The sequence below is a fragment of the Perognathus longimembris genome, chromosome 20, assembly GCF_023159225.1.
Source record: "Perognathus longimembris pacificus isolate PPM17 chromosome 20, ASM2315922v1, whole genome shotgun sequence".
Lineage (NCBI taxonomy): Eukaryota > Metazoa > Chordata > Mammalia > Rodentia > Heteromyidae > Perognathus > Perognathus longimembris.
In genome coordinates, this window is record NC_063180.1 from 16,814,969 (window position 1) to 16,839,622 (window position 24,654).

General features: G+C 53.4%; 3 protein-coding genes across 3 annotated transcripts in view; 2 read left to right on the top strand and 1 right to left on the bottom strand.

Moving 5' to 3' along the window:
• Wdr62 (WD repeat domain 62) overlaps positions 1 to 16,959 on the top strand; it is a 30,408-nt gene extending 13,449 nt beyond the window's left edge. The window contains exons 12-31 of the mRNA XM_048329721.1: positions 44 to 135; positions 1,813 to 1,938; positions 3,318 to 3,385; positions 3,476 to 3,597; positions 4,504 to 4,579; positions 5,542 to 5,653; positions 5,745 to 5,808; positions 6,645 to 6,776; positions 7,176 to 7,327; positions 9,091 to 9,143; positions 10,738 to 10,959; positions 12,114 to 12,241; positions 12,461 to 12,564; positions 13,533 to 13,667; positions 14,155 to 14,269; positions 14,389 to 14,527; positions 14,609 to 14,651; positions 14,801 to 15,451; positions 16,392 to 16,549; positions 16,635 to 16,959. Of these exons, the coding sequence (XP_048185678.1) occupies positions 44 to 135; positions 1,813 to 1,938; positions 3,318 to 3,385; positions 3,476 to 3,597; positions 4,504 to 4,579; positions 5,542 to 5,653; positions 5,745 to 5,808; positions 6,645 to 6,776; positions 7,176 to 7,327; positions 9,091 to 9,143; positions 10,738 to 10,959; positions 12,114 to 12,241; positions 12,461 to 12,564; positions 13,533 to 13,667; positions 14,155 to 14,269; positions 14,389 to 14,527; positions 14,609 to 14,651; positions 14,801 to 15,451; positions 16,392 to 16,549; positions 16,635 to 16,892 (2,950 nt within the window). The 3' untranslated portion in view covers positions 16,893 to 16,959. The remainder of the gene's footprint in view (positions 1 to 43; positions 136 to 1,812; positions 1,939 to 3,317; positions 3,386 to 3,475; positions 3,598 to 4,503; positions 4,580 to 5,541; positions 5,654 to 5,744; positions 5,809 to 6,644; positions 6,777 to 7,175; positions 7,328 to 9,090; positions 9,144 to 10,737; positions 10,960 to 12,113; positions 12,242 to 12,460; positions 12,565 to 13,532; positions 13,668 to 14,154; positions 14,270 to 14,388; positions 14,528 to 14,608; positions 14,652 to 14,800; positions 15,452 to 16,391; positions 16,550 to 16,634) is intronic.
• A 3,137-nt stretch (positions 16,960 to 20,096) lies between these two features.
• On the top strand, positions 20,097 to 22,811 carry Ovol3 (ovo like zinc finger 3). Its single transcript, XM_048368725.1, has 4 exons — positions 20,097 to 20,366; positions 20,442 to 20,506; positions 21,656 to 21,857; positions 22,603 to 22,811. Exons 1-4 carry the CDS (start codon positions 20,273 to 20,275, stop codon positions 22,809 to 22,811), a joined length of 570 nt encoding a protein of 189 aa, XP_048224682.1. The 5' UTR covers positions 20,097 to 20,272.
• A 44-nt stretch (positions 22,812 to 22,855) lies between these two features.
• Polr2i (RNA polymerase II subunit I) lies at positions 22,856 to 24,596 on the bottom strand. Its single transcript, XM_048368726.1, has 6 exons — positions 24,446 to 24,596; positions 24,308 to 24,362; positions 24,001 to 24,074; positions 23,825 to 23,899; positions 23,651 to 23,702; positions 22,856 to 22,963 (listed from the first exon to the last, which is right to left on the bottom strand). Exons 1-6 carry the CDS (start codon positions 24,502 to 24,504, stop codon positions 22,901 to 22,903), a joined length of 378 nt encoding a protein of 125 aa, XP_048224683.1. The 5' UTR covers positions 24,505 to 24,596; the 3' UTR covers positions 22,856 to 22,900.
• Between the last annotated feature and the right edge of the window lie 58 nt (positions 24,597 to 24,654).

The following is a 24,654-nucleotide window of genomic DNA, read 5'->3' on the forward strand; positions in this document are numbered from 1 at the left end:
CAGGGGGACGCAGGACACAGCGGGCAGTGTGTCTGTTCCCCAGGATCCACGAGCTGCATTTCATGGATGAGCTGGTCAAGGTGGAGGCCCATGACGCCGAGGTGCTGTGCCTGGAGTACTCCAAGCCCGAGACAGGTGAGCCATGGGGAGATGGGAAGGAAGGCAAGAACCACAGCCAGGGCTGACTGGAACCCCACCAACAAGACACCTGCAGGCAGGGCTTTGCCAGGTAGCTCAGGTTGGCCCCCCACCCCAGCAAGGCCTATGCTGAGCAGTGAGTGGACATTGGAGGAGACAGTTCTCTCCTGGAGGAGAGTCTGAGTGTTAGGCAATATTTTGCACAAATTTGATGCTGTCAGAGTAATTGCAAGAATATTATAAATCAACATGCTCCTACCCTTCACCCAGCATCTGGCTTTTTTTTTTTTTTTTATGATACTGGGGGGGCCTCATCCTTGCTAGTCAGGCACTCTGTCACTTGAATCACACCTCAGAGCCAGGTGGTGGTGGATAACACCTGTCTTCCTAGCTACTTGGGAGGCTGAGAACTGAGGCTTATGGGAAAGTCCATGACTGTCTGTCTCTCTTTCTCTCTCTCTCTCTCTCTCTCTCTCTCTCTCTCTCTCTCTCTCTCCCTCCCTCTCTCTCTCTCTCTCTCTCTCTCTCTCTCTCTCTCTCTCTCTCTCTCTCTCTCTCTCTCTCTCTCTGCCAATCTGGGCCTTGAACTCTGGGCCTGGGTGCTGTCCCTAAGCTCTGCTCCTTTTCTTCAAGACTAGCACTCTACTACTTGGGCTATGGCACCACTTCTTGCTTTTTCTGTGATTAATTGGAGGTAAAAATCTCACAGACTTTCCTGCCTAAGCTGGCTTTGAACCACAATCCTCAGATTTCAGCCTCTTGAGTAGCTAGAATGACAGATGTGAGCCGCTAGTGCCCAGTATCCATGAGACTCTTTGTTTTTGGTCAGTCATGGGGCTTGAACTCTGGGCCTGAGCACTGTCACTGAACTCTTTAGCTCAAGGCGAGTGTTCTACCACTTGAGCCACAGTGCTACTTCTGTATATGAGACTCTTATCTCCAGTTAACCACCAGAAAACTGGATGTGGAGTTGTGGCTCAAGTGGTAGAGCACTAGTCTTTTTTTTTTTTTTTTTTTGCCAGTTCTGGGGCTTGAACTCAGGGCCTGAGAGCACTGTCCCTGGCTTCTTTTTGCTCAAGGCTAGCACTCTGCCACTTGAGCCACAGCTCCACTCCTGGCTTTTTCTTTATATGTGGTGCTGAGGAATCGAATCCAGGGCTTCATGTATGGGAGGCAAGCACTTTACCACTAGGCCATATTCCCAGCCCCTGAGCATTAGTCTTAACCACAAAAACTTAAGGACAGCACGCAGATCCTGAGTTGAAGCTCAGGACTGGCAAGCGTGTGTGTGTGTGTGTGTGTGTGTGTGTGTGTGTGTGTGTGAAACTGGGGTTTCACCTAGATATTGGGCTGCCTCTGTCCCATGATCCTTGTTCAGATTTTGCCAGTTGTCCCAATACTGTCCCTTAGAGCACCGTGTTTTTCTAATTCAGGTTCACATTTGAATTTTCTTGGCTTTTTTTTTGCCCTTGTTCTGAGAGTTTCCACCGTCTTGATTTGGCTTTGGCTTTTTGCACCACATGAGCCAGTTATATGAGTGAACTTCCCTTGGCCCCAGCTCTGGAGGAAAAGCCCGCCTTCTGCAAGAGTAGACAGCGCAGTCAGGCTGCCTCTCTGAGATGCCACGGCAGCCAGGCCACCATTTGGAAGCAGGTTGCGTCTCTCCACTCACAGGACTAACCTTGCTGGCCTCTGCTAGTCGGGACCGACTGATCCACGTGCTGAATGTGGAGAAGAACTACAACCTGGAGCAGACCCTAGACGACCACTCCTCCTCCATCACAGCCATTAAGTTTGCTGGTGCGTCCCTTTCCTTCCCGGCTCTGCGCCTTGTTAGATGGTTCTCTTTGCTTGTAAGAAACAGTAAGAAGCTAGGCAATAGTGGCTCACGCCTATAATCCCAGCTACTCAGGAGGCGATGATCTAAGGATTGTTGATTCAAAGCCGGCCCCAGCAGAAAAGTCCATGAAACTCTCTCCAGTTAACCAGCAAAAAGCCACCAGGGGGGCTGAGGCTCAGTGCTAGCCTTGAGCAAGAAAAGCTCAAGGATAGCACCCAGGCCCCAAGACCAGCACACAGACACACACAGAGAGAGACACACACACACACACACACATATACACACACCCCAAATATAAAGAAAAATCAAATGGCAAGAATCCCCTGAACCTTATCCGGAAGGGACAGCTGAGCTTGGCATTCAGGCTCAGCTGGATCCAAAGACTATTCAGTGTTTTGTTTATGAAAATTAATGGCCATAGATTTTACTTACAAAGTGAACAGGAGCTGGGCACTGGTGGCTCACACCTATAGTCTTGGTACTCAAGAGCCTGGATCTGAGACTGAAGGTTTGAAGCCAGTCCAGGAAGATAAAGATAAATGTGAGACTCTTTTTCTCTTAGCAAAAAGCCACAAATGGAGCTGCCGCTCAAATGATAGAGCACCATCTGTGAGTGACAGCTCCAACCCCAGAGTTCAAGCTCACTACTGGTACATTTAACATTTTGTCTGTGTGTGTGTGTGCGCACACGTGTGGGGGGTGCATATACATGTGCATGTGTGCAAGCACTGGTACTAGGGCTTGAATTCAGGACATGGGCACTGTCCCTTACCTTTTTTTTTTTTTTAACAGTTATGGGTCTTGAGCTCAGGGCCTGGCACTGTCTCTGAGCTCTTCTGGTCGAGGCTAGGACTCTTCCACTTTGAGCCACAGCTCCACTTCTGGTTCATTGGAGATAGAGTCTCATAGGGACTTTCCTGCCCAGGGTGGCTTCAATGATTCTCAGATCTCAGCCTCCTGAGTACCCACAGCTGTCCTGATTGTTCTAGATGGCCCCTGCTTGTCTATGTTAGTCTCACCTCCCTTTTGCTGCTCGAGCCACTCGCCCCTGAGCTCCACATTTAAGATGGTGGTCCTTCTGTGTCCCATCTGTGTCCCTGGCTCTTGTTTCCTTGTATGCACTTGTTCTGCAGACCTGCCTGGCCCACAGCTCCATTTGTGTCCCTCCCACCCAGCTCCTGCCTTCACTCCCTCAGGCCTTCCCATCTCACTGCCTCCAGGACGCCTTTCTGATCCTGGCAAAGTTGACAGGTGGCCCAGCAGTGTATCCCTGCTGGGGTTCCCCACCCACCTCACCCAGGCAGCGTAGCCTGGCTGACCCACAGTCCCTTTTTCACAGGCACGAGAGACATCCAGATGATCAGCTGTGGGGCCGACAAAAGCATCTACTTCCGCAGCGCCCAGCGGGTAGGGCGGGACCTCCTTGAGGGGGGAGGGGGGAGGGGGGATCTGAGGCTTGCTGGGGGTGTCCTCTGAAGGTCTTCCCTGCCCTGCCAGGCCTCAGATGGACTGCACTTCATCCGTACCCACCATGTAGCAGAGAAAACCACCTTGTACGACATGGATATTGACATCACACAGAAGTATGTGGCTGTGGCCTGCCAGGACCGCAATGTGAGGTAAGGGGACACACCCTTCCCTCCTCTGGCCTATCCCGAGGGCTGGCCTTCTCCTTAGCTCTCTGCTTTCCTCCACTGTTTCTGTAATCCCTGAGAAGCTAGGTGGAGGGATCCAGGGGTGCTGGGGGAGGAGGGATGTAGGAGCAGCTGGGGGAGGAAGGATCCAACAGTGCTTCTTAGAAGCTGGGTTTCCCCAGGCTTGGTCATCAAGTCACAGAGGACTTCCTTCTGGCTCTCCTGGGGCCTGTGTGGGTGCCTAGGAGGTCACAGGTCCTATTGGTCCACCCGCCATCTGTGCTGGGGCCTGTCTGGGTTGTAGAGTGCTGGGGTCACCATAGTGGCAGGGGCCACCGGGGCCTCTTTCATAAAGCTCAGTGCAGAGGAGGGGGCAGTACCACTTCACCAGTCAGTGACAACCCAGTGGGCAGGGAGGGGAAGAGGGGAGTCCCAGGGGCTGTGGAGACCCTGGAGACACCTCTGACTCTGTCTGGGATTTCTCATCTCTTAGAGGAAGGGACCTCAGCACTAAGCTTACTGGGGAACAAGGGGTGGGGGGGGGGGACACTAAATCAGTGGATGCCCCAATGTCTAACCTTTATAAACTCAGCTCAGGAGGGGGCTTCCATTCAGGCATATCTACGGGACAAGAGAAGGAAAAAGAAAATGGCAGAGCCAGGTATTGGTGGCTCCTGCCTGTCATCCTAGGTACGCAGGAGACTGAGATCTGAGGATTATGGTTCAAAGCCAGCAAGGGCAGGAAAGTCCATGAGACTCCTATCTCCAATGAACCACCAGTTCAAGCCCCATGACCAGCAAAACAAAAGAGGGTGGCAGGATCCCAGGGAAGCGGGGCAGAATGGGAGGACTTTCTGTATGCCCCTCCACTGTGCCCCCCACTTCTCCTAGGGTCTACAACACGGTGAATGGCAAGCAGAAGAAGTGCTACAAGGGCTCCCAGGGTGATGAAGGATCCCTGCTGAAGGTGGGCGGGGCCCCACATAGACACCCCACACAGGCCCCTGACCATGCCTGCACTCACTCAGACCTGAGCCCCAGTTCCATGGCAGCAGGGTGTGGGGTGAGCACAGAGAAGCCTGGCCATCTCTCTGACTTCCCCACACCACACACAACACGAGGCCAGGATGAGCTTCTGGCCCAGCGCAGTTGTTCTGCATTCAGGCTCCAGCTCAGCCTTAGGCTGTGTGCCCTTGGGTAGGCTCCATCTTAACTCTTTCCTTCTCTGTCCTGGAGTGGTTCTGTGGAGACATTCAGTGCTTAGCCCTGGGCCTGGGATGCTGGTTGTAAATTTCTTCACAGGAAAAATAGGAGCTGAAGTTCATGTTCTGCTGGGTGTGGGGGGGGGGGTGGCGGGGTGGCGAGGGAGTTGCATGCGTGTGCACTAAAGGAGCCTGGGGCCATTACCATTGACAAATATCCATCAAAAAGGGAGTTGTGTCAGGTGCTAGTGGCTCACTCCTGTCATCCTAGCTACTCAGGAGGCTGAGATGTGAGGATCACGGTTCAAAGCCAGCCCGGGCAGGAAAGACCATGAGACTCTTATCTCCAGTGAACTACCAGAAAACGAGAAGTGGTGCTCTGGCTCAAGTGATAGAGCTGAAGAGCTCAGGGACTTGTAATCCCAACTATTGAGGAGGCTGAGATCTGAGGATTGGAGTTCAAAGCCAGCCTGGGCAGAAAAGCCCATGAGTCTTATCTCCAACAAACTTTCTCACTAAAGTCAGAAATAGAGCCATGCTTCAAGTGGTAAAGTGCTAGCCGTGAGCAGAAAAAGCTGTAGGACAGCACTCAGGCCGTAAGTTCAAGTGCAGCACCAGCACACAAAAAGGGAGGAGGGGCTGTTAGTCAGTGGTGCTGGGCTTGGCGCAGGCCTTGGGAGTAGGGTGGTGCAGGTGGCCTGAGTGGTGTGTGCATTCTCTTCCGCAGGTCCAGGTGGACCCATCCGGAACCTTCCTGGCCACGAGCTGCTCTGACAAGAGCATCTCCGTCATTGATTTTTACTCGGGCGAGTGTGTTGCCAAGATGTTTGGCCATTCAGGTAGGTGTGCCTCGCTGCCATTCCCGGTCACCACCCTGGCCCCCAAGCTCTCTGACTCACAGAGAGAGTGGCTTCTCTGCTTTGCTTGCAGAAATCATCACAGGCATGAAGTTCACCTATGACTGTCGTCACTTGATCACCGTATCTGGAGACAGGTGAGCCAGGCAGGGGTGGGGGCGCTGGCTGGGCTTCTCTGTGGGCACAGGGCTCAGTGCGTTGTGCCCTTCGCAGCCTGCCTGTGTGGAATGTGCTTTGCCAGCTCACACCCACTTGACCCGGGATCACCTGGGTGGCATGCCCAGCCCTGCGTTCTAGCTCACACTTGACCTTTATTTTCTTGTGACCTCTCCTCTGAGCCTTACTTAGCTAAAAAAAAGAGATTGTACTGTCTCTACCTTGACAACTAGGATGAGCTTTATGATCTTGGAAAGAGATGATTTATGTAATTTCTTTTTTTATTTTGGTGCCAGGTTTGAACTCCTGGGTACTGTCCCTGAGCTTTTCTGCTCTAGGCTTGCATTCTGCCATTTGAGCCATACCTCCACTTTAGGTATTCTCTTAGGGGGATAGTTTATTGGAGATAAGAGTCTCATGGACTTTCCTGCCCGGACTGGCTTTGAAGTTGAAGAGTTAGCAGCCCTTCTTTACTTTTTCCACAATCCTCAGATCTCAGCCTTCTGAATAAATAGGATTATAGGCATGAGCCACCAATGCCTGGCATCATGTAAAATTCTGTAGTACATGCTGGATGCTTGCACTTCCCCTTGATTTCCCACACTCTTCCTGTAAAGCCCCCTTCCTCAGGTCTCAAGGCTCCAGAGCAGACTCTGGGCTTCCTGGCCCATCAGCCAGGGAGTAGATCTGAGTCCAGAGCCCTTGCATTCAGCTTCTAGAGGATCTAGAGATGGAGTCTTGGCCATGGCAGCCCAGGTGGCCCTAGATGTGAACGTGACGGTGACTCATATGTCTCCTCCCCTCGTGGCCTCTGCAGCTGCGTGTTCATCTGGCACCTGGGCCCAGAGATTACCACCTGCATGAAGCAGCACCTGCTGGAGATCAACCACCAGGAGCAGAGACGGCGGAAGCAGCAGCCCAAGGACAGGAAGTGGGATGACCACCCAAGGTCCTGGCAGCCACCTGTCCCCCAGGGGTACCTAATGCACCTGATGCTTGGCTAGGCAGGCAGACGTGGCAAACAGAGTTCCAGTGATTCACCGTGGACCAGGACATCTCACCCAACATCTCTCAGTCTTCCATAGTCCCAAAGAGCCAAAGGCTTTTTCCTCCACCTGAGGAACTTGACAGCCCAGGACTCAGCCTCACTGTCTGCTCTGCCCCCTGCCCTGTCACTGTGCCCTTGAAGAGCATCTTACTGTTGGCCTTTACCCTTGCTGTGTCTCTCCCTTCATCTGAGAGGCCAAGACTGTCCCCCTGGGGCGTGGCACAGAGCCTGGCTCTAGGCAAGTCCCCCACCATTCCCTGATTATCTGTATTTCCTTTCTGTCGTCCATCTTGGCATTAGGCAGGAGACCTATGCATCCATGCCTGGTGAGATCCGATCCCTCAGCCCTGGAGAGCAGACTGAGGATGAGACGGAGGAGGAGTGTGAGCCTGAAGAGCTGGTGAAGACCCCATCCAAGGACAGTTTGGACTCGGGTCTGGAAGGAGGCCCAGGTAAGGGTCCCTATGCGGTTTTGAAGTGTCAGCGTGGGGAATCATGGCTGGATTTTGCCCACTACCTCAGTTTTCAGCTCATTGTAATAACCAGCTCTTTCAGTGTAATGATAACCAGACTCTTAAACTGGCTTACACTGGATGGAGATTTTTTTTTTGGTTGATGTTACTGAGTAGTCAAGGAGAGTGGCTTTAGGCATGGCCGAGTCCATATTAAAAGGAAGCTCTTTGGTTGGATACCATAGCTGAAGCCTATAATCATAGCTACTTGGGAGGTATAGCTCAGGAGATTGCAGTTCAAGGCCATCCTGAGCATAATGGTTTTTGAGCCTCTATCTCAAACAGTGGCTGGGTGTAGTAGCACATGCCTCTTGTCCCAGCTATGGGGGAAGCCCAGTGATGAGGCATGGTCATGCCTGCCTGTCACCGCCAGCCTGGTAAGAAGAACAAGTAGGAGGATCGCAGTCCAAGCTGGCCTGGGTGTAAAATAAGACTCCATCTCAGAAATAACCAGCATTCTCAAGATAAAGGAGCTATCTTTCTCCCTCCTTTGGATCTGCTTTTCTTCATGTTTGCTTTATTCTCAGCAGATTATCCCTCTACTGTAGGAAAAGATGCCCTGCAAGTTTATAAAGCAAACGGAAGGGTTGTAGAGGTCAGGAGAAGCGAGTCTACTTTCCTAAACACTCAGACCAAGTTTGGGCGCCAGTCATGGTCTTATCTCTGGGCCATTACTGTCCTTGGCTGGGCTTGAATGTTGTGGTCACTCCTGAGAACAGAAGCTCTCATCAGCCCCAGCCAAAGGTGGGGGATATATGGGGCCAGGGCGTGGGAGGTTAACACAACAATGGGTATTGTTTTCCCAAAGATAACAGACTCTGTTGCTCAGGCAAAAGAGGCCAGGGGTACAATATCTTTAAAAATGAGTTCCATTTTTTATGTGTGTGCGCTGGTCTTGGGACTCAAACTCAAGGCCTAGGCACTGTCCCTGAGCTTTTTCAATCAAGGCTAGTGCTCTACCCCTTGAGCCACAGCGCCACTTCTGGTTTCCTGGTGTTTCATTGGAGATAAGATCTCGTGGGCTTTCTCTGGCTCACTCTGGGTCACACTTCATCATAGCCCCATAGCCATTCCCACTTCCTTCCACATGGGCATCTGTCCACATATAGCTTTCCTTGCGTCAGCTTCTCAGAGCACCCATTTCTTAAGGGAGAGGTGCTGTGCTCGGGACCCCCCCCATCCCCAGACAGGACCCAGATGCCATAGTGGTGCATTATACAGGGCTGGCTGGGCCGAGTAGAGAGTGGTAACTAACTCTCGGGGACCTAGAAGGCCAAGGAGAAGACATGATGGTGTTTCAAGAGCCAGTAGAGAAAGATGAGCAGGAGGGAAAAGAGGTTCTTTTTTACTGTTGGTCATGCGGCTTGAACTCAGGGCCTAGGTGCCATCCCTGAGCTTTTCTGCTCAAGGCTAGCACTTTACCACTTTGACCCACAGTGCTACTTCTTGTTTTCTGGTGGCTCACTAGAAATAAGAGTCTCATGGACTTTTCCTGTCTAAGTTGGCTTTGAACCTTGATCCTCAGATCTCAGCTTCCTGAGTAGCTAGGATGAGAGGCATGAGCCACCAGTGCCTGGCTAAACTCCTTTTGATACGTGGGTTCCTGCACTGTGAATCACCTAGGAAAATGCCCATTTGTAATGCAGCCCATGTGATTCCTGGGTGTTTTGTCCCCTTTTCATGGATCCCCCATGTCTCCCCAGATCCTCAGTGCCTGCTGACCAACGGCAAGCTGCCGCTCTGGGCCAAGCGGTTGGTGAGTCTTCCAGAGCAGTGGGCTGGCAAAGGAGGGGTCCTGCCTACACTTGTCTTCCTTTGGGGAGCCCTTTTCTCTTTCTAGATGTCTTTTCTCCCTCAAGAACCACACTGTCCTTTCAGAGTCAGGTCAGGCAGACAGGCCTTGATTCACAATCCCCTACATCCTATGCCAGGCACTGTTCTAGATATTGGGGTTACAACAGTGAGCCCTCAACCAGCTCATTTGCCAGTGCAGGAGACGGACAGTAGCCACAGTGAATAAAAGAGCGAAATCATGTTGTATGTTGGGAGTTGAAACCTGCTGTAGAGAAAGACACATTAGGAAGGAAATGGGGAGTGCTGATGACAATGTAAGTTAAACAGAAAAGTCTCACTGGTTGGTTGGTTTGAGCAGAGTTGGAGATACTGGGGACAAACTGATTAGACAGGCATTTCCAAGATGGAGCCAATTGATTAGACAGGAGAGGAATAAATGGAGCAAGATGATGTTAAGAAGCTCACATCTGAAATCCTAGGTACTCAGAAGGCAGAGATTGGGAGGATGGCCATTTTAGGCCAGTCCAGGCAAACAAAACTTAGCAAAACACCATCTCAACCAATAAAGCTGGGCATGGTGGCGTGCTCCTGTCATCCCATCCACAAGGGAGACATAGACAGGAGAATCATGGTCTAGCCAGCTCTCCAAGACAAACAAGTATGAGATCTTATTTTATTTTATTTTATTTTGGCCAGTCCTGGGGCTTGGACTCAGGGCCTGAGCACTGTCCCTGGCTTCTTTTTGCTCAAGGCTAGCACTCTGCTACTTGAGCCACAGCGCCACTTCTGGCCATTTTCTGTATATGTGGTGCTGGGGAATCGAACCCAGGGCCTCATGTATATGAGGCAGGCACTCTAGCCACTAGGCCATATCCCCAGCCCCTGAAATCTTATTTTAAAAAATTAACCAAAGCAAAAAGTGTAGAGGAAGATGGTGGCTTAAGTAGTAGAAAAAAAATGACAAGGCTTTGAGTTCAAAGCCCAGTTCATCACAATAAATAAAGAAATGTTGAGCTGAAAGAAATGATGTTAATTAAGTTGGCAAAGAACTGGCTAGCAACTGGTGGTTGTCAATGGTTGGGGCTTGAGCAACCGAGGCTAAAGAAGGGGAAGGCTTGGAGGAATCAGGCCTGCAACTTGCACCCTGACTTGGGAATATCTGCTCTACACCTGTGAGGAGAGATAGAGAGGCCCTGTTAAGGTTCAGGCCAGGCATTGGTGGCTCACGTCTGTAATCCTAGCTACTCGGGAGGCCAAAATCTGAGGATCATGTTTCGAAGCCAGTGTGGGCAAGAAAGTCCATGAGATTCTTATCTCCAGTTAACTACCAAAAAGCTGGAAGAGGGGCTAGGGTTCAAGTGGTAGCGCAGTAGCTCTGAGCGGAAAAGCTCAGAACAGCATCCAGGCCTTGAGTTTAAGCCCCAAGACTGACACACACAAAAAAAAAGAGAGAAAGGTTGAGGCTGGAGATGTTTCTGGGAGACTAGATGAAGTATGAGTAGTGTTGGTGGCCGTCATTGGAGTTGCTGACTTCTTAACTATCCCCATCCCTCTAGCTAGGGGACGATGATGTGACAGATGGCTCTGCCTTCCACGCCAAGCGCAGCAGCTACCAGCCACATGGCCGCTGGGCAGAGCGGGCTGACCAGGAACCCTTGAAGACCATCCTGGACGCTCGGGCCCTAGATTGTTACTTTACACCCATGAAACCTGAGAATCTGGAAAACTCTGTTGCGGACACAGTGGAACCGCAGAACTTGGAGGACCTGCTGGGTGAGGTACGTCAGCCTGGCCTACAACCCCTGCCTCCATTCCTTCTGCCCACCCAGGGTGAGGGGACCTCAGTATTTGCACTCTGAAGGGCATGATGACTTCCCACACCAGACAAGAACTTGGTAGTGGATTTAAGAGCTTGATCCCAGAGTTGGAGGGAATACTATGTGAATGAGTGTATGTATATGTGTGTGTGTCTACCACCTGAGTCACAGCCCCACTTCCAGCTTTTTTGGTGTTTAATTGGATACGTCTCATGAACCTTCCTGCCCAGACTGGCCTTCAACTATGATCCTCAGATCTCAGCCTCTTGAGTAGCTAGGATGACAGGTGTGAGCCACTGGGGCCTGGCCAAGGGGAACTTTCGAGTAGAAAGAGCCCTGGCTTAATTCTCCTCAGGCTATGTGTCCTGCAGTAAGAGATTTGCCTCCCTGGACCTTGCTTTTCCCAAAAGTGGCACGATGATCTCTGTCTCGTGACTTTTTTTTTTTTTCATTTTAGAAGTTGTTATTATAGGGGCTGGGGATATAGCCTAGTGGCAAGAGTGCCTGCCTCGGATACACGAGGCCCTAGGTTCGATTCCCCAGCACCACATATACAGAAAACGGCCAGAAGCGGCGCTGTGGCTCAAGTGGCAGAGTGCTATCCTTGAGCGGGAAGAAGCCAGGGACAGTGCTCAGGCCCTGAGTCCAAGGCCCAGGACTGGCCAAAAATAAAAAAAAAAAAAAAAAAAGAAGTTGTTATTATAAAGTGGTTGCACAAAAGGGTTACAGCTCCATAGGTCAGGTTCTGAGTACAATGCTTCTTGGTCAATATTGCTCTTTCCTTCATTCTCCCCCGTACTTCCCTACACTCAAGTTTACTGTTTTGTTTTTGTTGTTGTTCAAGGCCAGGACTTGAACTCAGTACTTGATGTTTCCTCTCATTGGCTGGTGCTCTGCCAACAAGCCCTGCACAAGTTATGTCATCCATTTTGCCTGATGACTCGTCTCCACAGAGAGCACAGTGCAGGCAGACCACAGCCCCGGCCTGGGTCCTGCCTCGGTCCCGCCTCGGTCCCGCAGCCAGGGCTGTGCGCCACCATTCCTGCCCCACCCCATTGCTTCCACAGCCATGGCCTGTGAGTGCCTAAAGAGTAGCTTTGCTCTTCACCTCCTAGGCAGAGAGTCCCCAGGAGGATGGCCATGGGCACCCCTCCTTTCTGTCCCTGCAGAGAGAGCCATCTGAGGCCAGCAAGCTCCTTGCCTACTCCCTGGACACGGAAGTGACAGTCATGGGGACTGCCAGGTGAGTGTCATGGGCTCCCACACTGGAAGAGCTCCTCTGTCCCCTCCAGAGGCCTGTGTGCATGCGCACAAGAGGCCCCCAGCCTTAGCTGCAGCCTGTTCCTGTGGTCCCCAGTGGGGAGAGCCATACAGAGAGGGAGCATTTTGGAGGATCCAGGGGTTCTGGGCAGGAGGCCACTTGTTACTTACCAGAATAACCCCAGCTCCACCGGCATTGCAGCCAGTACTATGAGAAGGAAGCCGAGGCGGGGCCTGGAGAGCCGCAGGCAGAGGCCTACCTCAAGGCGTCCTCCAGCAGCATGAAGGACCAGAGCCCACTTGAGGGTGAGTGGGGCAGGTGCCCTGGGATGGGCCCTTTCTGCACACCGTCCTTGCGGACCACATCCTCTGACCCAGCCATTAAGTGCCCCCATGCTGGGCTCTTCACCCCAGCCCTGCTGCTTGCAATGCGGGAGGCCGACTTAGACGGCACCTTTACTGCCACTCATTTCTCTGCTCCATGGCCTGCCCTGGACTCTAGGCTCCCCATGACCATTCCTCACGAGCCAGCTAAGCCAGACACAGAGAAAGACAGCGTATGAGCCCATCTGAGTGTGGGCACATATTCAACAACTGAGCAGGGACCCGAGGCTCACACCTGTCATCCCAGCCACTCAGGAGCCTGAGATCTGAGGTCCGCTGTTCAAAGCCAGCCATGGCAAGAATGTCCATGGGAATCATATCTCCAATGAACTACCAAAAAGCTGGAAGCAGATCTGTGGCTCAAGTGGTAGTGCACTAGCCTTGGGCATAAAAATTTAAGGAATGTATCCAGGCCCTGAGTTCAAGACCCAGGACTGGCAGCATTAAAAAAAAAAAAAAGAAAAGAAAAAAAAGGCCTGGTACTGTGGTTCACACCTGTATACTCAGGAAGCTGAGATCTGAGGATCACTGTTCAAAATCAGCCTGGGCAGGAAAGTACATTATTTCCAATTAACCACCAGAAACAGTGCTCAGAACAGGAACAGTGCTCAGGTTCTGAGTTCAAGCCCCAGGACCCCCACCCACATATATATATATATATGTGGTATGTATGTATGTGGGGGGGGGTGATACGTATAAAATAACTAGTAGGTCCGAGGCCCCTCTCAGCCCTGAGCAGTTTCCTGGCCTAGAAGGTTGGCCTTCTCTGTCAGGTGGCAACAGGGCGTGTGACAGGTGTGTCCAGCTTTCTCCATTGTCAAGCAGCATCCTCCATGACTCACCGTGTTGACAGCTTGTCTCCCCACCCTTCCTCTCCTGCCTCTCTCCAGAATACCTGGGTACAGCAGAAGAGCAGCCCCGGCCTGAGGGGCCAGGCACAGCCAGCAGCTCGGTGCCCCAGACCCCTGAGCAGGAAAAGTTCCTCCGGCACCACTTCGAGACCCTCACTGACACTCCTTCAGAAGGTAGGACCCGGCCCTGCACCATGCTGAACCTGCCTGGGTTGTCTGGGCAGCAGTGCCAGGCACAGAGTGGGTTTTCCTTTTTTATTGTTTTGTTTTTGGTGCTGGTCCTGGGGCTTGAACTCAGGGTCTGGGTGATAGCCCTGAGTGTTCTTTTTGCTCTAGGCTGGTGCTCTACCATGTTGAGCCACAGCTCTGTTTCTAGCTTGTGTTTAGTAGTTAATGGAGATAAGAGTTTTGTGGACTTTTTCTGCCTGGGCTGGCTTTGAGCCAGGATCCTCAGATCTCAGCCTCCTGAGTAGCTGGGATTACAGGCATGATTTATATGACACCCTTCTCTTAAGGACAGTTCCACTTGCTCTTCCTTTTCCTGCTCCCTTCACTCCCAAGGTTTAAGTATGTGGCACCTGCTGGTGGGAGTTCTGGGGTCTTGCTGTGAAGGCCTGGTTGTCTGGAAGGGCTCTGAGGACGCCACAATGCTGTCTCCCAGAGCTCTTTCAAGGGTCCCTGGAGGATATGAAAGCCTCAGAGGCTGAGGACTTCTTCTTCAACCCCCGGCTGAGCATCTCCACGCAGTTCCTGTCACGCCTCCAGAAGGCTTCCAGGTAGACGCTGGTTACCTCACCCTGCCTCGCTGTCCTCCACCCCCAATGGGTCTGTGTCCCTCAGGCCCCCAACACCAGGCTATGGCAGTACCACTGTCCTACCTGCCTTCTGCCCCCAGGTTTACCCATACCTTCTCACCCCTGGGGCCTCTGCACCTGGTTAGATCTCTGGAGATCAAGCTTCGCCATCGGGGAAGCCAGCCCCGAGCAGAGCCCCCGAGAGCAGGTACTGGCTTCACCTCCCCAGATGGGACCAATGTGAGTATTGGGGTCTCCTCCCCCAGGGCCCAGGGCTGAGAACCAAGAGGCCTTGTCCTCACCTTAGAGTTGTCCTTGCAGGTCCTCTTGGGGGGCAAGGCTGAGGACCCCCTGTGCCCACTGAGTGAGTACCCCAAGTCCCAGATGACTAGCTCCATGTGCCCCTGCTGAGCCGGGGGTGATGGTTCCTTCACACCGTGAATCCTCCCTGGGCAGAGCCCTGTCTGTCTACTTCGTGACAGGGTGAGAGTGAGCCATCTGCTTCCTTTACAGCTCCCCATCTTACAGGCCTGGCACCCTGTGTCCCTTCCTCCTCGATGCTGCCCACAGACAGGAAGCCTTCAACCCCCACATCTGAACCAGGCCTGGCTCCAGGTGTCTGCACCCCCTCTACCTGCTCCTCCATGGAACCTACCGCCAGCTCCCGAGCCAGGATGTCCTGTGGCATCTCCCGCGAGAGCAGTGGGGATCCCATCACTGCTGAGCTGGCCAGCCCACTCCACAGACCCTCGTCTGCGGAAGAATTGGACGCTCTGCGCCAGGAGCTCCCGGACCCCACAGAAGACCCCAGCTCTGGCAATGAGGACCGAGAGCCTTCCCCACCCTCCTGGGGCAACCACGAGGCCCGAGCCAGCCTGAGACTGACCCTGTCAAGTGTCTGTGACGGGCTGAAGCCTCCCACCACATGCATCTGGTCCCAGGAGTCCGTGGACACGAGGCCCGGGGGAGCAGCCACAGCAGCCAGCTCCCTTGCCCCCAGTCCCACGGACAGGAGCACCCCAAGGCTCCACAGCTCTGCCTTTCTTCCAAAGCCCCCAAGCCCCCCCTCCCTCTCCCCTTCCCCTCACTCCAGCAGCCCCCCACTTCCAGAAGTTAGGCCTGAAGTCCCTGGTAGCACTGCCTCCTTTCCAGAGCCCAGTCCTGGTAAGTATCACCTTGGCACAGAACTGGCTCTTAAGCCCATCCCGATCTGTCCTAGCTGGCTCAGCTCCCCAGCTGCACTTGAGCTAGCAGAAGGACCATGGGACTCATTCATTCACTTCAATATTCAATGAGCCCTTGGACATTTGGGACATAGTGGTAAACAATAGGATTTGGCATTGTGTGCGTGTGCGTGCATGTGCGTGGGTGCATGCGTGCCAGGGCTAGGACTTGAACTAGGCCTGGGTGCTAAACTTTAGCTTTTTAACCCAAGGCTGGGGGCTGGGAATGGCCTAGTGGCAAGAGTGCTTGCCTCCCAAGGCTGGTGCTCTACCACTTGAGCAACAGCTCCACTTCTGTCTTTTTGGTGGTTAATGGGAGCTAAGAGTTTTATAAAGCCCGGGCTGGCTTTGAACCTCAATCCTCAGTTCTCAGCTTCCTGAGTAGCTAGGATGACAGGTGTGAGCCACCAGTACTTGGCCACATATCACTTCCGATACATCAGATACATTCATTACGGGTTTTGCTTGGGCATCTGTCCCAATTAACATGTAAATGCTCAGCTGGGCACCAGTGGCTCACACCTGTCATCCTCCCTACTCAGGAGACTGAGATCTGAGAATGGCAGTTCTGAGCCAGCCTGGGCAGAACAGTCTGAGAGACCATCTCCATTTGCCAGCAACATAGAGGTGTGGCTCAACTGGTAAAGATCCAGCTGTGAGCAAAAAAGCCAATTGGAACTGAAGGCCTTGAGTTCAAGCCCAAGTAGAAAAATGTGCTAAGGAGATAAGTGAGGAGTCAGGCAGTGAGAAAGGATGATGAGAAAATTTGGGCGCAGGGGAGGGAGCCCTGGGAACGGTGATTATTGAGATCCGCCCAGCCTCTAGCCTCCCAGCAGCTAGGAAGGTCATGCATGGTGCTCATTTCTTCGTCTCTGCCCCAGATTCACCCAGTCCCGTCCCAGGGAGCTCTGGACACTGGGGGGAGCTTGGGCTGCCGGCTGCCGTCCTGCCCCCCACGCCCCTCTCCCTGCACCATGTGACGAGCGTCTTGCACAGGCTGCAGGCTGCCTTCCAAGAAGCCCTTGACCTTTACCACATAGTAAGCTGGTGACCCCGGGGCTGGGGGAAGGGTGGAGGGGCTCCCTGGCCTGGGTGACCCCTGACCAGCTTGCCATCCTTTCCAGTTAGGCTCCAGCCGCCGGCTGGGTACTGAGCAGCGCCAAGCACAGAACCTGCTGGCCTCTACCTTCCTGTGGGTCCAGAGCCAGCTGGAAGCCAGCGACTGGCTGATTGGAGCTGACTTGGCTTCCGCCCAGTCTGTGCCAAGCCCAGATCTTCCGTCCCCACCCACATTGTGCCCCTTGGCCAGCCCGGACTTGCAGGCCCTTCTGGAGCACTACTCAGAACTGCTGGTTCAGGCTGTGCGGAGGAAGGCGCGGTGAGACCAAGGGCTTTGCCGATGCCGCCACCTCGCTGCTCTGGAAAAGCGGGTTATTTGGAGCAAATAAACTAGCGGCTTAGAACTCTAGTCCTGGTACCTGTCCTCCCCCATACGCCACAGCCTCTCCAGGTGGATGTCAAGAGGTGGGGGGCACAGCCGTGGGAACATGGTGGACCAGCTGGGGACTTGGCATTTGTACCAGGCCCAGCTGCAGCCAGGGGTAGGGGCAGAGCTTCTGTGGTCACCAGGCCTGACCACATCACTGGCTCCTGCGAGTGCCAGGCTGCTATGCTCTTCTGCAACAGGGGAAACTGAGGAAAGAGAACCAAGCTTCCCAGCAGCTGGGACACTGGTTCCTTCCCCAGCATCAGCATCCCAGGGGCCATCAGCCCCTCTGGGTGGCAGGCTTCCTCCACCAGTGCGTCTGCTGAGAAGCCAGTTTGATGGCACAAACACCCCCACCGTCCCAGCAAAGAAGCCAGCAGGGAAGAACCCTCTCCTAAAGCACAGCACCACAATGCCACCTGCCACGGCCTCTGAGCTCCTCTGAGCTCTGCTTGGTGGTCTTAGCCCCAGAAACAGGCACAGAGACCCAATTCCTTGCCCAGCAGATGCTGCTTAGTCTGGACCCACCCACATGGTGAGGTTATGTGGTATACACGGGGCCTGTAACTGCCCTGTAACTGTGTGAGAGTCGGGGGGAGCAGAATGAGGATAATAGGGTAGGAGAAAAAGGAGTTGTAACAGGAGTGGGGCTGCTGTTTTTTGGTAGTGGCCTTTTCCTAGTGACAGCTGAGCTGAGGCGTGTGGAGGGAATAGCAGCAAGGCTAGGAAAGTTGGGGGAGAGGGGGAGGGGAGGAAGGAGTAGGAGGTGTAGTGGAGCAGGTCTTGGTGGTGGCGGTTTATTTCCTGTGGCTCTCTCCCCAGCCTCAGTGGACTAGGTTATCCAGAACGTGTAGGCAGGCTTAGCCTCTTCCCAGAGCCTCCCTCCTGGCACACAGACTACTGGGGGGGATCTGGTAACCCACAGGCCTCATTTGGTCCTTGCCTGTGGAGACTCCTGAGGCAGGATTAGGTATGTGGGGAGTTGCCAGCTCTCCCACTCTGGATCACAGTAAAGGTTTCAATGCCAGGGACCCAAGATGTGGGGACATTTGTTACTCTCGATGTCATTGTGGGCCTGTTCACTCCAGCTCTGCCCCCCCTCCCCCAAGTCCATTTCACCCTCCAGCTTTGGACCTCACAGTTGCAAACTGGCTGCCATTAACACTGATAGAAAAATACTTTCATCCAATCAGGAGCAAAACATGAGGCTGGGCAGATATGGGGTAGCAGGAAGGAAATGTAACTTCTTCCCAGAGACCTCTCCCCCTCCACATGAGTCAAAGCAACTGCAGTGGAGGTTACAAGGACCTGGGCCTGGTTACAAGGGTCCTGGGCCTGTTGCTATGGAAACAAAATTGGATTCTCAACACAGAAGGGTGGGCTGCTAGTTAGGACCCACCATGTGTCTGCCACTCCCCTTTCCCAAATGCCAAGCAATTCAGCCCTGGAAGGATCAGACTGGACAAAGTGTAAGTTACACCACAGCGGGCGGAAGACGGCTTGCTGTGATTCCACGGCATCCTGGCAGATGCTCATGGGATATTCCAAAGAGTCATTTAATAAGGGTCACTGGCAAAGGATCAGACGGACTGGGGAACTACCAGGACTGCCCCAGAAATTGTGCCGAAGGAAAATTCTTACATTCCCAAGACACAATGAGACAGAACAAGAAACCAGGAGAAGTTGGGCACTAGTGGCTCAGGCCTGCAATCCCAGCTACTTAGGAGGCTGAGATTTGAGGATCAAGGTTTAAAGCCAACATGGGTAGGAGAGTCCATGAGACTTGTGATTAATCACCAAAACACCAGAAGTAGGGCTGAAGTGTAAGTGGTAGAGTGCTAACCTGAAGTGAAAAAGTTAAGGAAGGGCTGGGAATGTGGCTTAGTGGTACAGTGCTTGCCTAACATGCACGAAGCCTTGGGTTCAATTCCTCAGCACCACATAAACAGAAAAAGCCAGAAGTGGTGCTGTGGCTCAAGTGGTAAAGTGCTAACCTTGAGCAAAAAGAAGCTCAGGGGGGCTGGGAATATGGCCTAGTGGCAAGAGTGCTTGCCTCGTATACATGAGGCCCTGGGTTCGATTCCTCAGCACCACATATACAGAAAATGGCCAGAAGTGGCGCTGTGGCTCAAGTGGCAAAGTGCTAGCCTTGAGCAAAAAAGAAGCCAGGGACAGTGCTCAGGCCCTGAGTTCACGGCCTAGGACTGGCCAAAAAAAAAAAAAAAGAAGCTCAGGGACAATGCACAGGCCCTGAGTTCAAGCCCCAGGACAGGCAAAAAAAAAAAAAAAAAAAAAGTGGGGAAGGGTTGGGAGGTTGTGGCCAACAAGCAGGAAGTTATGGATTCAAACCCTATTACTACAAAAAAAAAAAAAGTGTTTTTGTCAGTCATGGGGCTTGAACTCTGGCCCTGGACCCTGTCTCTGAGCTCTTCAGCTCAAGGCTATTGCACTTGAGCCACAGTACCACTTTCAGTTTTCTGGTGGTTAATTGGAGAAGTCTCATAGCCTTGCTTGCCTTGCCTGGCTTTGAACCATGATCCTCAAGTCTCAACCTTCTGGGATTATAGCTAGGATTACAGGTGTGAGCTACCTGTGCCCAGCTGCTCTTTTAGTTTTACTTCCTGGTTCTAATTCCTGAAGCTGACCCTTTTCATATTCTTTTTTAAATGTTCCTGCCTCTTTACCTATCCTGTCTCAGTTCCATTTGCCAGTTGGAGAAGTTGAGGCTTGGGGAGCAATGACACCCCAGGTCCTGGCACCCAGCTTGGATCTTTACCTATGCACTGGTGTCCTACAGCTATGGGGGGACAATCACAGCTGCCCCTCCCAGCTTCCTCAGACAGCTGAGATTTGAATAACCACGCAGGCTGTAGACAAGCCGTGGTGTCTGATTTGCCTGGCAAACGGACCTTCAAGTTCTTGCCCTGCCAGTGTGTAGACTGTTTCCTTCCTCTCCCCAACCCCAAGAGTTGTCTGGGCTTCATTGTAAGCCTTCCCCAGTGGGGAGGGGGGCTGTATGTCTGTCCCTGGCAGCTACAACTGGACAGAGTTCCTACAGGAACCTGGCTTAGCAGGAGACTCAGCTGCAGAGCTAATGGAAGTAGGTATGGCTGCTCCAGAGGCTTGTGGCAAAATTTGCATGAGAAGAATGAGATCCACTCCCCCTCCCCCCCCCCCCCACCCGGACTGTGGTCCTGGGCTGAGGTCTGACAGCAGGTAGAGGAGGCTGTGACCTGAGTGAGGTGCCATCTCACCATCCCCACCACTGCAGAGCCGATGCCCCGTGTCTTTTTGGTCAGGAGTCGGCGTCCACAGCCACCCAACTGGGGCCGCCTGCCCGACCAGCTCCGGGGAGATGCCTACATCCCAGGTGGGCCCCTCCCGGGCCTGGATCTGAGGGCCAGGGGAGACAAGACCTCACTCTGCCTCTCACTTCTCTCCTCAGATTGCAGCAGCCAAGGAGGGCTGGCAGTACACCAGACTTCCAGCAGCAGGAACTCGTGGGCAGCGGTGAGTCGAGCTGGCTTCACCCCTGCTGGCTCGCACCCTCAACAGAAGCTCTACCACTTGAGCCATGTCCTCAGGGCTTTTATGGCTTGATATTTTTCAGATAGGTCTCCATCTTTTGTTTATTTGTTTTGTTTTGCCCAGGCTGATCTCAGTGATCTTTCTACCTATATCTCCTGAGTGTAACTGGGATTACAGGTATGAGCCATCACACCTAGCTAGGAGATAATTTATCAGACAACCGACAGGTGTCAAGGATGGAAGGCTCCATGTGCATTGGAAGAAGGAAAGAGGTTATTTGTGAGTCACACACAGTTCTAAATGCTAGGTAATTAGCATGAACAAAAAAAGTTCCTCCCCCACCCCTTTTTTTTTTTTTGCCAGTCTTGGGGGCTTGAACTCAAGGCCAGAGCTTCTTTTTGCTTAAGGCTAGCACTCTTCGTCTTGAGCCACAGCACCACTTCCAGCCTTTTCTGTTTATGTGGTGCTGAGGAACTGAACTCCCAGGGCTTTGTGCATACTAGGCAAGCACTCTACCAATAACCTACATTCCCAGCCCCGTTCCTCCCCCTTTATTGGAGCTCATCTCTAGGAAGGTCTGTGGACAGGCAGTCACCCTAGGAAAGCACATTTCAAGAGAGTGTTTGCAGTTGGGCATCAGTGGTTCATATCTACTCAAGTGGCTGAGAAGGCTGGGAATGGGGGGAAGGGGAGTTTACTGTGGAGACATATAAAGAAAACTAAGAGTGGTAGTTTGAGTGGGGTGCTGGTGGCTCATGCCTATAATCCTAGCTAGCTACTCAGGAGGCTGTGATCTGAGGATTGCTGTTTGAAGCCAACCCAGGCAGAAAAGTCCCCAGGAGACTCTGATCTCTAATTAACCACTCAAAAACTGGAAGTGGTGCTGTGGTTCAAAGTGGTAGAGCGTTAGCCTTGAGCAAAAGAGCTCAGGGACAGCACCCAGGTCCTAAGTTCAAGGCCCACAACTGACCAGAAAAACCCCAAAGTGATGGATTTTGCATAGTGGCAGATTTTAGAAGGTGGCACATCCTACACCAGGCCTCCCTAGTCACCCTCAGCTCTGAGCACTCTAAATACTGTTTGGAGGCAGGGCCCAACTGGCAGGGTTAACACCTGAAATTCCTCTGGCAGCCCATACAGGGAACCCTGGCTTCCACTCCCAGGGGTCCTGGGACACTTGGCTGCCCGTTGTGCCCCAAGGCTTTCCCCCTGCAGCGCATGCTGACTCGGCACCTCAAGTGCCACACCCCTGCACGGCGCCATGTGTGCTGCTGCTGTGGCAAAGGCTTTCATGATGCCTTCGATCTCAAGCGTCACATGAGGACTCACACTGGTGAGCAAGGGGCATGGTTGGGCACAGGTGCTGGGCCCAAGCCAGAAAGGCAATGGCATGAAATGGTGATTGGAGCTGGTGCCAGTGGCTCACACCTGTAATCTTAGCTACTCAGGGGGCTGAGATCTGAGGATTGCAGTTCGAAGCCAGCAGAAAAAGTCCCCACGAGATTCTTATCCCCAATTAACCACTCAAAAATGGGAAGTGGCGCTGTGGCTCAAGTGGTAGAGTGCTAGCCTTGAACAGACAGACTCAGGGACGTAGCACTTAGGTCCTGAGTTCCAGCCCTACAATCGACAAAAAGAAAAAAGAAATGGTGATTGCATACAGATTCTCCATGTTTGTGTATATGGGTTGAGACACAAACAACAGAATCACAACGTACCTCAGCCCCCACACTTGAGACCCAGTAGGTGGGTGAAAATGTGCCCCGTCCCTCAGGTAGGAGCCTGGCAAGGGGTGAAATGGGTACTAAAGAATTCAAGCGTCAGGTTAGGGGCCACACCCCAGAAGAACAGTCAAGAGGATTCTTTCCCTGTCCACCAGGGGAAAGAGCTTTGTGGTGCAGAGTGGCGGAGACCCAGGCATCCAAGTTTGCACTGAGTGGGGATGGCAGAGGGTGGGTCAGCCCAGTCTGAAGAGTCTGTGACAGTGGGAGGAACTGCTCCATGTTGGAGAGCAAGGTGGGGAGCACTTATTCTGGAGGCCATTGTGCTCACAGTCCAGCCTCCTCTCTGTGCCCCAGGGATTCGGCCTTTCCGCTGTGGAGCTTGTGGGAAAGCTTTCACGCAGCGCTGTTCCCTGGAAGCACATCTGGCCAAGGTGCACGGGCAGCCGGCCAGCTACGCGTACCGCGAACGCCGTGAGAAGCTGCACGTGTGCGAGGACTGTGGCTTCACCAGCGCCCGGCTTGATGCCTACACACAGCACCGCACCCTGCATCACGCCGCCTGAGCCCCATCCCACCCACCAGGCACAGGCAAATAAACACTGGAAATACTGGCACAGATCCTGGCATTTATTACAGGGGGAGTTGGAGGTGCTCACTCAGTCCAGCGGTGGCCACAGTGTGGGGCAGTGCAAACGTAATACAGGCGCATGGCATCCTGGCAGAGAGGATGCATGGTTAGAAAGGATCTGGACTCAGAAGAGAGTAAAATGTGGGACTCTGCACCCAGTGGTACTTCACCCCAAAAACACAGTCAAGGAAACTTTCCCAATTGGTAGGGTTCCAGCCTAAGATTCTGGGAAAGGTGGGGTCACTCCAGGTTTTTTTTTTTTGCCAGTCCTGGGGCTTGAACTCAGGGCCTGGGCTCTGTCCCTGAGCTCCTTTTGCTCAAGGCTAGCATTATACCACTTGGACCACAGCACCACTTCTGGATTTTTCTGTGTATGTGGCACTGAGGAATTGAACCCAGGGCTTCATACATGCTAGCCAAGCACGCTACCACCAAGCCACATTCCCAGCCCTTACTGTGTTTTTCTCCCTCCCCATCTCCCCTCCCCCCACAACCTCAGGGCCTGAGTGCTGTCCTTGAGCTCTTCTGCTCAAGGCTAGTACTTTGCCACTTTGAGCCACAGCACCACTTCTGGTTTTCTAATAATTGGTTACAGACAAGAGTCTCAGTTTCCTGCCTGGGCTGTCCTTGAACCACGATCCTCAGATCTCAGCCTCCTGAGTACCTAGGATTACATGCATAAGCCACCACCATAGGGCTCTAATCTTCGTATCTCTGCCCAGTCTGGGGTTAGGACCAAACCCCAAACACCCCGGAACAAGTCCGGCCACTCACCTCAGCCCGGGCACTGTGTGACTGGAAGAACACTGCCTCCTTGTGGCCACACCTGAGGGGAGGCTTCTGTAACTCAAGCGTGTTGATATCCTACCCACCACCCCATTCCCAGCCCCATCCTTCAAGCCCAGAAAACACGCTTTCTCCCCAGGGCCAAGCTACAAGGGCGCTCACTTCTGGCACGGGTGGTCTTCAGTCCGCGGCAAGGTGGGGTCCTGGGACACGTCGGCGATTATCTGGGTCAGCTCGCTGCAGGGATCGGTGTGTGTGTGTGTTTGTGAATACTTATGTTTATCTGGGGTGCCCCCAAGACAGAGCCCCTCACCCCAAACCCTGGTCCCGCCACTCACTCCACTTCGTGCGTGATTTTGTTGACGTAGATGCAGCTGTTGTCCGCTTCCTGCTGGTAGTCACAGTTCCGGCACTGCGAGGAGGCAGGCGTGGGGCGGGGAGGGGGGGGTCACAAAAGCGTACTGGGACTGGAAGGGGGGGGCAGGGTGATCCCCAAAAGCGGAGACCAAATCACCTCGGGGATGGGCAGGGCGGGAGAGCGGGTTCACTGGGGATCGTCCAGGGCAAACGCCGCCAGGACTCGTTGGGAGGGGACAGTTTGTGAGTTACAGAAGCGGGGTGCGGGCGGGCACGGCTCGCGCTCACCGCGTACAGCAGGATGCGGTTCTCCTTGTCCTCCTTGGGGTATAGCATGTTGTTGCTGTGGGGCGGGGAAAGGAAGGGCTCAGTCCTGGGATCAGCCGCTGGCTCCCTCTCACACTCGCTACCCGCGCGCGGCCTTACCATTCCTGGCAAAAGCGGATACCCACGAAGCCCGGCTCGTAGGTCCCGTCGGGCTCCATAGTTACGCACGCTCCGCCCGGCCGCCGGGCGCGTGCGCAGATCGCGCTACGGGTCGCGCGAGGGGTCAGAGCTTGGCGCTGAGCCCGCCAGGGGCGGGGCCTCCCGCCGAAACCCGGCGCTCGGTTCCCCGGGGCGCTGAGGTTGGCTCG

Coding starts and splice junctions, on each gene's coding strand:
- Ovol3 (XM_048368725.1), top strand. CDS start 20,273: ATGCCCCGTGTCTTTTTGGTCAGGAGTCGGCGTCCACAGCCACCCAAC. Junction 20,367..20,441: donor GGGAGATGCCTACATCCCAG/GTGGGCCCCTCC, acceptor TTCTCTCCTCAG/ATTGCAGCAGCCAAGGAGGG. Junction 21,858..22,602: donor TCACATGAGGACTCACACTG/GTGAGCAAGGGG, acceptor TCTGTGCCCCAG/GGATTCGGCCTTTCCGCTGT.
- Polr2i (XM_048368726.1), bottom strand. CDS start 24,504: ATGGAGCCCGACGGGACCTACGAGCCGGGCTTCGTGGGTATCCGCTTT. Junction 24,363..24,445: donor ATCCGCTTTTGCCAGGAATG/GTAAGGCCGCGC, acceptor CCCGCCCCACAG/CAACAACATGCTATACCCCA. Junction 23,900..24,000: donor AAAATCACGCACGAAGTGGA/GTGAGTGGCGGG, acceptor CGATCCCTGCAG/CGAGCTGACCCAGATAATCG.